This window comes from Lipotes vexillifer, unplaced genomic scaffold (genome assembly GCF_000442215.2).
Source record: "Lipotes vexillifer unplaced genomic scaffold, Lipotes_vexillifer_v1.1 scaffold469, whole genome shotgun sequence".
Taxonomy (NCBI): Eukaryota; Metazoa; Chordata; class Mammalia; order Artiodactyla; family Lipotidae; genus Lipotes; species Lipotes vexillifer.
The window spans coordinates 1985893-1994381 of record NW_006788006.1 but is presented as its reverse complement, the minus strand read 5'-3'; the positions used below and the strand labels follow the sequence as shown (position 1 = coordinate 1994381).

The following is an 8489-nucleotide window of genomic DNA, read 5'->3' as shown; positions in this document are numbered from 1 at the left end:
TGACGGCCTGGGCTGCTGAGCCCCCAGACCCAAACCCCAAATTGTCCCCGAACTGTCACAGTCCCTGTACCCCTGCCTCACCCCAGGGGTCCCTGAATGTTTAGCCTCGACAGCACCACCACTTTCTCTGCGGAGAAAGTCCTGGGCTCCAGACAGATGCACCTTCATCTGCCCACTTCCTGACCTCGACCTCTGAACCCCTGATCTTCCAATGCCCCGCCTGGAAGATTGTCCCCCTCCTAGCAGCCTGGGAGGGTGTCCCAGCTCTGAACCTACCGAAGCCGTGTGCTCAGACCTGCCTCCCGGCTCTCCGTTCCCCCTTCTGCATTCTCCTGTCTTCTGCCTCCACGGTGGTAATTTATTTCAGCCAACACTGCTCATATCTGGACAGCACGGAGACCCTGAGGGGGCTGCCCAGCCTGTGGGTCCCCGTCGTGCAGCACCGGCCACTCTCCACGCCCCTGACCCCTGCCATCCTGCAAGGTTACAGCGCCCTTGCCGAGGCCCTGTTGCCACTTGCCATAGAGGCTGCTGGTGTAATAAAAGCTCATTTCCATAGAGTCCCTGACAGACTTGGGCCTCCTGAGGGCAGGGGAGGCTGAGAGGCAGCTCTAAGCGCTGGAGCCCAGCTCCCTTCCGGCCCCTCACATCCATTCCTTCATCTACAGCCCAGCCTTTCAGAGCAGGGTGAGGCTTTGGAACACTTGCATCCCAGGGTAATCATAGATTCCCATGCACTTGTAAGAAATCAGACCAATACAGAGAGGTCCTGGCTACCCTTTAGCCAGCCTCCCCCAGTGGTAACATCTTGGAAGACTCTAGCACATCATCACACCAGGCTATTGACATGATACTCTTCGTTGACTTTATTCACACAGCCCCAGGTTCACTTTTACACGCGAGAGCGTGTGTGTCTGCACGCGCTTGTGTGTGTGTGTGTGTCCGTCCTGGGGCTTCCGGCTCACTCTTCCCCAGACCAGAGACATATGAACTTGATGGGGAGCCCAGGAATGGCAACCATTCCCCTCTGCCTCTGGAGAGGGCTTGTGTACTCCCACAGTTGATGCCTCGGTGGCTCCTGATACTGTGCCCTGTGCTGCCTGCTGGGGTGGGGAACGTCAGGGTGTGTGTGTATGTGTGTCTGGGGCTATGGCTGCCCTTCCCCATGTGGTGCCCCCCCTGACTTGATTCAAAGCAGCCTTCGGCTGGCTGGGGGTGGGCTCTGCAAAGCTGCAGCCCCCTGACCCTGGGTGTACACTGTAAATCCTGGCATTGCTCCATCCACCCAGTCCATGGGGGAGTTACCTGAGACGAGGAATCAGACCAAGGGAAAGCAGGAGGAGGTGATGTCTTGCAGCCAGGGTGACAGTAGGAGGCCGAGCCCTGTGGCTCCCGGTGATGGGTTGCACCAGGCTTTGGCATCTCCTGAGCACTGGAGACCACTACTCTGCTCCCCAAAGAACACTAAGGCCCATCCTGGGAACGAGGACCGCCAATGGGGCTCCTAGCCGCCTTGGCCACAAGCGGGGAGGGTGCCTCCTGCTGGGTGAGGTCCTGCTGCAGGTCCAAGGCAGCATCAGCTTCGCCTTGTCCACACCTTGGACATGGACACAGGCGAGCTGGCTGGGCCTGGGAACCTGCATTTAATGCTCGTCTTAGTTTCCTGGGGCTGCCGTAGCCAAGTACCACGTACCAGGTGGCTTAAAACAACAGAAATTTATTCTCTGACAGTTCTGGAGGCCAGAAGTCTGAGATAAAGGTGGGCAGGGTTGGCTCCTTCTAGGGGCTCTGAGGGAGAGTCTGTCCCAGGCTGGTCTCCTGGCTTCTTCTGGTGGCTGCAGGCAGTCTGTGGCATCCCTTGGCTTGTGGCCATATCACCCCATCTCTGCCTCCGTGGTCACATGGCCTTCCCTGTGTGTCTCTGTGTCCTCTTCTTAAAAGGACACCAGTCACATCGGATTTAGGGCCCTCCCTGCTCTAGTGTGACCTCATCCTAACTAATTACACCTGCAAAGACCTTCTTTCCAAATAAGCTCACTTTTGGAAGTTCTCGGTGGACATGAATTGGGAGGGGACCCTATTCAACCCAGTGCAACCCCCTTCCTGTCTGTCCGGCCTGTGGAAAGCCTGTCACACAAACGAGGAGGACCGGGTGCAGGGCGCCGGGCTGCACCCCTCCCTGGAAGCTGTTGCAGTTCCAGGCGCCCGGTGAAGCATTTCCTGCACCTTGCTCCTGAACTCGGCCGACACATAGTAGTAGATGAAGGGGTCTACACAGCTGTTGAGGGTGCTGAGCGCCAGGCTGGGCAGGTAGGCGGCGTACAGGTCCCCCCAGGCATCAGGGTCCGGGTTTGAGTAGTGCAGGAGCAGCAGCACGTTGCTGGGTGCAAAGAGGGCCACGGCCGAGGTCAGCACCAGTGCGGTCAGCCTCAGCGCATGGCTGTAACGCCGGCCGCCGGCCGCCAGCGTGCGCAGGGTGCCCCCGTAGCTCAGCAGCATGGCCAGCAGCGGCAGGAAGCAGCCGAGCACCGCCAGGCAGATGAAGGCGGGCCGCCAGTAGGAGGCCTGGGCACCAACGGGCAGCACGTCGTGGCAGAGCACGTGGTCCGAACGCGACAGCCGGAAGGTCTGCTGCTGCAGCGCCAGGGGCAGCGCCAGGGCGGCTGCCACCAGCCAGGCTGTGACACAGAGCCCGATGGCCAGGCGCTGGCCTCGCAGGGTGCGGGCCCGCAGCGGGTGCACCACGGCCAGGTAGCGGTCCAGGCTGATGGTGGCCAGTAGCAGCACGGAGCCGTACATGTGACCGTAGAGCGCGGCCGTGTCCAGGCGGCAGGCGGCCTCGCCGAAGGGCCAGCGCTGGCCCCGCAGGTGGTAGGTGATGCGTGGCGGCAGCGCCAGGGCCAGCAGCAGGTCGGCCGCTGCCAAGTTCATCAGTAGCACCGTGGACGGCAGTTGTGGCACTCGTGTGGCCAGCACCCACAGCGCCAGGCCATTGGCGGGCAGCCCCACTGCCAGGGCCAGCCCGTAGAGCGTGGGCACCAGTCTCGTGGGCACCCAGCCTAGCAGCAGTGCCCGAGAGCTGCCCGGGACCTCCAGAGTGTTGCTGTCATTGGCACAGGGCTGGCCAGGGAAGCTGCGTGGTTGGGGCCCCGGTGTGCTATCTGGGGGAGAGAGGCCCGGAGGGAAAGGGGATAGAAGCGCTGAGAGGCCAGGAGTCACCCCCCACCCCTAGCCCCTCACCTGGTTCCCCAGCTGGATGGCGAGGCCCCTGAGAAACTGTAGACCTAGCCCCCAGCTCTAAGGAGCCCCTGGGCTGGTGGGACAGAGCTGGACATGGAAACCCCCAGCCCTGTGGACTCAGGGCTGGGCTGGAGAAGCCCCACCCCCGTTCCCTGTCTCCCCTTCACCGGCTCTGGGCACCCTCCCAGTCCCAAGGCAGGGCCCGAGGTCACTCACCATCACCTCTCTCCATGCTGCCCCCATCATTGTCGTAGAAAATGGGGGTCTGAGTGTCATCCAGGCTGAACCCCAGTGCTAGGGGCCACAGCACCAGGAGAGCCCACATGTTGCCGGTGCTGGGTGCTAGCTACTCTGGGCTGTGGCCGGCTGACCTCAGGCTTCCTGCCTGGCCAGACCCCCCACCCCCGCCCCCAGCTTCCTGAGTGCCAGTGGAGGAGGGGACAAGGTCTGGTGAGATAAACCAGTCCCTGCCCCCATGAGCCCGTGGGAGGCCCAAAGCCTGGCCTGAGGAGGCCTGGCAGCTGGAGTTACTTGGGGTCTAGGTGCTGGGCCAGTAAGATGGGAGAGGAGGGGCCAGGCTGCAGCCCCCATCCAGCCTAGGAAGCCTCTGTAGGCCAAGTGGCCACTTCTTGCTGGCCGATCACATCTCGGCCCCATCCTCATGACAGCCCAGCCCTCTGTGCCACGCTCCCCTCCCTCCGTCAGGAGCTCTTGGTCCTTCCTGAAGCCCCTTCCTCCCAAACCCCACCCCCGGCTCTGGCAGGCAGGACCCCAAATCAGAGGCCAGAGCAGGTGAGTGGACCCCCCAGATGCCCCTGGCCCTCTGTGGAGGTTACCCTGCCGTATGCAGCCTCACCCACGCCCCAGCACAGGTCCCCCGGCAGGCGCAGAGAGGGGCAGGCCTTGTGAGCCTGATGAGGAGGTCTTGGTTCTCAGCCAGAACCCCCGATGCTGAGCATGCGCTGTCCTGGGGGTCTTAGGGGAGCGTGGCTGCAGCCCCCTCTGGGAGGTGCCCATTTCCAGTTCTCAAAGCCGCTTCTGCTCTGGTCCTGACCCCACGCTCAGCCTGGGGTCCCAGGTGTGACCAGGGGCCACAGCCGTACATGAGCCAGAGGGGGTGGCCCAGCCAGCCCAGAGAGCCCCCTGAACCACCTTCCCTTGGGGTCCTCACCCCTCAGACCTCTCCACGTCCCACCCAGAGGGGAGGGTACTCCTCCATCCTGAATACGATTCCCCCTCCAGACCTCAGAGCAGCTACACTGTCCTACCCTGGGGGAGCCCTGCACTGGAGATGCTCGGTCTCTGTGAGGTCAGGACTGGGTCACAGTGGTGGGGGCAATGTCTGGGAGCAGGTGGACCCCAAGGGGGCAGTGAGGGTCAGGGAAGAAGAAATGAACTAGCGGTGGGAGAGGGGGTCGGATGCAGCCATGTCCTGGTATGGCAAACCCTAATCTAGCCAAACACTCGGGGACATGGGAACCAGCCAGGAAATGACCGAGCAGTCCTGGACAGAGTCAGTGCAGCCAGAGACCGAGATGCCGAGGTCCCTGCCCCCCAGTCCAGGGTTGGTCGGCGGGGATCGAGGCCTGGAGAGCTCCAGTCAGGGCAGCGGTCTCAGCCAGGAACCTCTCCCTCATTTTTGAGCAGTTTCCACCAGCACCAATGACAAATTCATCCCACGCCTATGCCTCACAGCACACGTGACCAGTTATGATGATGACGCCCTCAGCGCACAGGAAAACGGGGGATGGGGACCCCCTGCTGCCCTCCAGGAGAGAGCAGGGAACCTGCTCAGGGGAAGCTGGGCCCGGCAGCTCTTCCCTGCCAGGGATAGGGCGGACTGGAGTGTGAGGCGGGTGGTTTGACTCAGGAATTCCGTGTCTAGGAATTTATGGCGGGTCTGTACAGAGAAACGCTCAGGAAGACGTCTGTACAGGGAAATTTCCGGCAGCGGGGCGGGGGGCCGTAAACAACCCCCCCTCACCCCTGCCGCCATGGAAACAGCCATGGAGGTGCAGGGCCGCTGTTTCCAATCGGATGATGAGCCACGTGAACACCTCCTGGGGCACACTGGGGGCAGCTGCCTTCGGGGGGAGGGACATGGGCACCTACTCTTCTCTGTGAGCCTTTTTTGTGCTATGGGAATTTTCTGTGCCGTGCGTCACTTTCCATAAAAACTCATGTTTCAAAAAAGGCATAATAGTAGGAAATTCTGACACAGCATACAACATGGATAAACCTTGAAGACACTGTGCTGAGTGAAATAAGCCAGTCACCAAAGGACAAATACTGTATGATTCCACTTATATGAAGTCCCTAGAGTGGCCAAATGCACAGAGACTGCAAGAAGCAGAAGGGTGGTTGTCAGGGGCTAGGGGTGTGGGGAATGGGGAGTTAGTGTTTAGTTAAAGATAGAGTTTCAGTTTGGGAAGATGAACAGAGTCTGGAGATGGATGGTGGGCATGGTTATACAACCACGTGGATGTACTTTTTGTTTATTTATTTACTCATTTACTCATGGCTGCGCTGCAAGGCTTGCGCGATCCTAGTTCCCCAACTAGGGATCGAACCCGCGCTGTCGGCAGTGAAAGCGCCGAGTCCTAACCACTGGACCACCAGGGAATTCCCAACGTGGGTGTACGTTATGTCACTGAACTGTACACTTAAAATGGTCGCGTGGTAAATTGTGTTACGTGTATTTTACCACAATTTAGATAAGTGAAAGGGCTTCCCTGGTGGTGCAGTGGTTGAGAGGTTCGTGCCCTGGTCCGGGAAGATCCCACATGCCGCGGAGCGGCTGGGCCTGTGAGCCATGGCCATGGCCGCTGAGCCTGTGCTCCACGACGGGAGAGGCCACAACAGTGAGAGGCCCGCATACTGCAAAAAAATAAAATAAATAAAGAAATAAAGTGAAAAAAACGGCAAACAGACCTAAGCCAGTGGCTAGTCCTGGGATTCCTCATCCTCCAGCCTCACCTGGACCCTCCAAGCCCACTCCCCCAAGCCTGTCCTCCCTGGCTGCCCCTTCCTGCCTCACCGTCTCCACTAGAAGACGGAGGTCACTGATGACTCAGCCCCTCAAGTCCTTCCGAGGCAATGCTTCTCGGGATGGCCATCTTTGTGGAAATTGTGTTTTCTTTATGTTGTACTTTGAAGCCAGATGTGGACACCTGCAAATGTGTCCGGATCTCCCCTCATTCCCAGGCTGGGCCTCGGCCTGCGGCCAGGGACATTAACCCTCGGACCGGGATGAGAGGTGGGTGCTGTGACCCCCGACTTGCCGGGCACCAAGGTTTGAGGTCCAGCCCTCCCAACCACAGAGGCCCTGTGCTTCATCCCTGAAACCCCAAATCTGAGTCTGCTTACCTGACCTGTGGGCTGGAGCTCCCGCACACAGGGCTGCATGGGGAAGGTTCTGAAGAGCCTCCGGCAGGGCTGGAGGTATTGCATGCTCGTCACTCCCCATCCCTACAGGCTCTTTCTAGGCACGTTGCACCCCCACCAGTCCCACCCCTAGCAGTTCTACCCCCACTCCCACCCCCGCCATGGACCTCCTCAGAATGATTTTAGGTCAACTTGCTTTTTAGAACAATAAACCTCACTCTCAGCCAGGACATCAGGTGCATTGCGTTAGTTCTATTTTGCAAAGAGCCAGCAAGGCAAACACCTTACTAGGAACAGAGTAAATGTTCTACCTGAGCCCCCCAACTCTCCTGCTGCCCCAAGCACCCCAGGCAATCCCCCCACCTCCGCCATGCTAGGGAGGGGGAGGGCGAGGGCAGCCTACCTGGTCCTGCAGCTCCGCACCACTCGAAGGAGGCTGGAAGGGGAGCTGCAGGGCCGTTAGGATGAGGGCTGCTTTATGTAGGCACAGGGCCCAGGTCCTCATCCTCATTTGCCGAGCCCCCTCTGCCACGTGGAGCTGCTGTCTTTCAGGCCAGCGGAGACCCTCCCTCCTGTCTCTTGTCCAGGAACCTTATCCCAGTCACAGGCACTGCCCACTCGAGGGCAGGCACTCTTCTGGAAGGTGTCCACTAGGGCTGGAATCCTGGGGCCAAGAGTTCTGCCCGCCACAGTGGTCCCTGGGGACGCCTCTTGTCTGCTCTCCTGGGACCGGGTGTCCTTTCTGGGAGCTGCAGCAGCCACCACCTGCCTCCCAGGCCTCCCCTCCCAGGGCTTCCAACAAAAGCCAGTCTAGGAGCACAGAGCGGGCCCTGGCCATCGCCGGACGTGAGCTTGCGGCAGGAGAAATCTAGGGCAGCACCAAGCCTCGGTCACAAACTCCCCAGGAGCTCTGACCCTCTGGGGAGTTGCGCACTGCCAGGGACATGTGAGGGGGTCCCTGGGAGGCAGCTGTGGCCCCTTGGGAAGGTCGGGGACACCTCTTGGGAGAGGACTTGCCAGGTGGGCAGGGTGGGCTGGGCAGAAGGCAGGGCCAACTGAGCTCAGGGACCCAATGGGTGAGGCCTGGCAGTGAGCACTGAGTGGGAGGGGAGGGGGTTGGCCAGTTGCGCTGCAAAAGCCTCGCAGGGTGGGGGGCAGCTAAGAGGACCCTGAGCAGAGCTGAGGGCTCCCTCTTACCTGAAGGCAGGTGTGGGGCTGGTAGGAGGGGGTCCTGGAGATGTTCAGGGGACCCAATGATGGTGAAGACACAGGAGGTGAGAGGAAAGGAAGGGGCAGGGGGGCAGCTGCGAGGGGGGACCAGAGAGCATGGAGGGTGGTTTTGTAGGGCTGGAGGAGGGAGAGACCCCGCATCCCCCGCCATCTGTGGGCTTCTGGACCTGGTGTTAGAAGCGGGTGGGCAGGCACAGAAAGCTCACAGCAAACGCTGCAGTCTTCAAATTATGCTTTGCACGTGCAACACTGGAAGGAAACACTTCTCATTTCCAGCAAATACGAAAACTGAGCTGGGAATGAACACACCCAAGTCCCCTACATACGAACCTTCAAGTTGCGAACGTGGGTTCCATCAGCGTCAGGAGTGAGTGAAACTGCAGCTTGCCCTCCGTCTCCTATTGCTGACGATCCTTCAGCTCTACCATCTCCCACCTCCTCTCCCTCCTCGTCAGTAACCCTTCTCACCTGTTCACTTGACGCCAGCCCTGTATGCCAGCTCTTGTACTACTGTCCTTTTCAAGGTACTGTACCGTAAGGTTCAAAATGTTTTATTGTTTTTTATGTATTATTTGTATGAAAAGTATTATAAACCTATTACAGTAGAGTACCACATAGCCGATGGTGTTAGTTGG

At 59.7% G+C, this 8489-nt stretch overlaps 1 protein-coding gene across 1 annotated transcript; it reads right to left on the bottom strand.

The window, feature by feature from the left end:
• Nucleotides 1–1704: 1704 nt before the first annotated feature.
• Nucleotides 1705–3593, bottom strand: F2RL3 (F2R like thrombin or trypsin receptor 3). Its single transcript, XM_007460998.1, has 2 exons — nt 3457–3593; nt 1705–3161 (listed from the first exon to the last, which is right to left on the bottom strand). The coding sequence occupies exons 1-2, from the start codon at nt 3563–3565 to the stop codon at nt 2131–2133; spliced, it is 1140 nt and encodes a 379-aa protein (XP_007461060.1). The 5' UTR covers nt 3566–3593; the 3' UTR covers nt 1705–2130.
• Between the last annotated feature and the right edge of the window lie 4896 nt (nt 3594–8489).

Bases quoted from the DNA above. Each gene is read 5' to 3' on its own strand.
- F2RL3 (XM_007460998.1), bottom strand. From the start codon at position 3,565: ATGTGGGCTCTCCTGGTGCTGTGGCCCCTAGCACTGGGGTTCAGCCTG. The intron at 3,162-3,456 runs GTGAGTGACCTC...TCTCTCCCCCAG, and splicing joins CAGCATGGAGAGAGGTGATG to ATAGCACACCGGGGCCCCAA.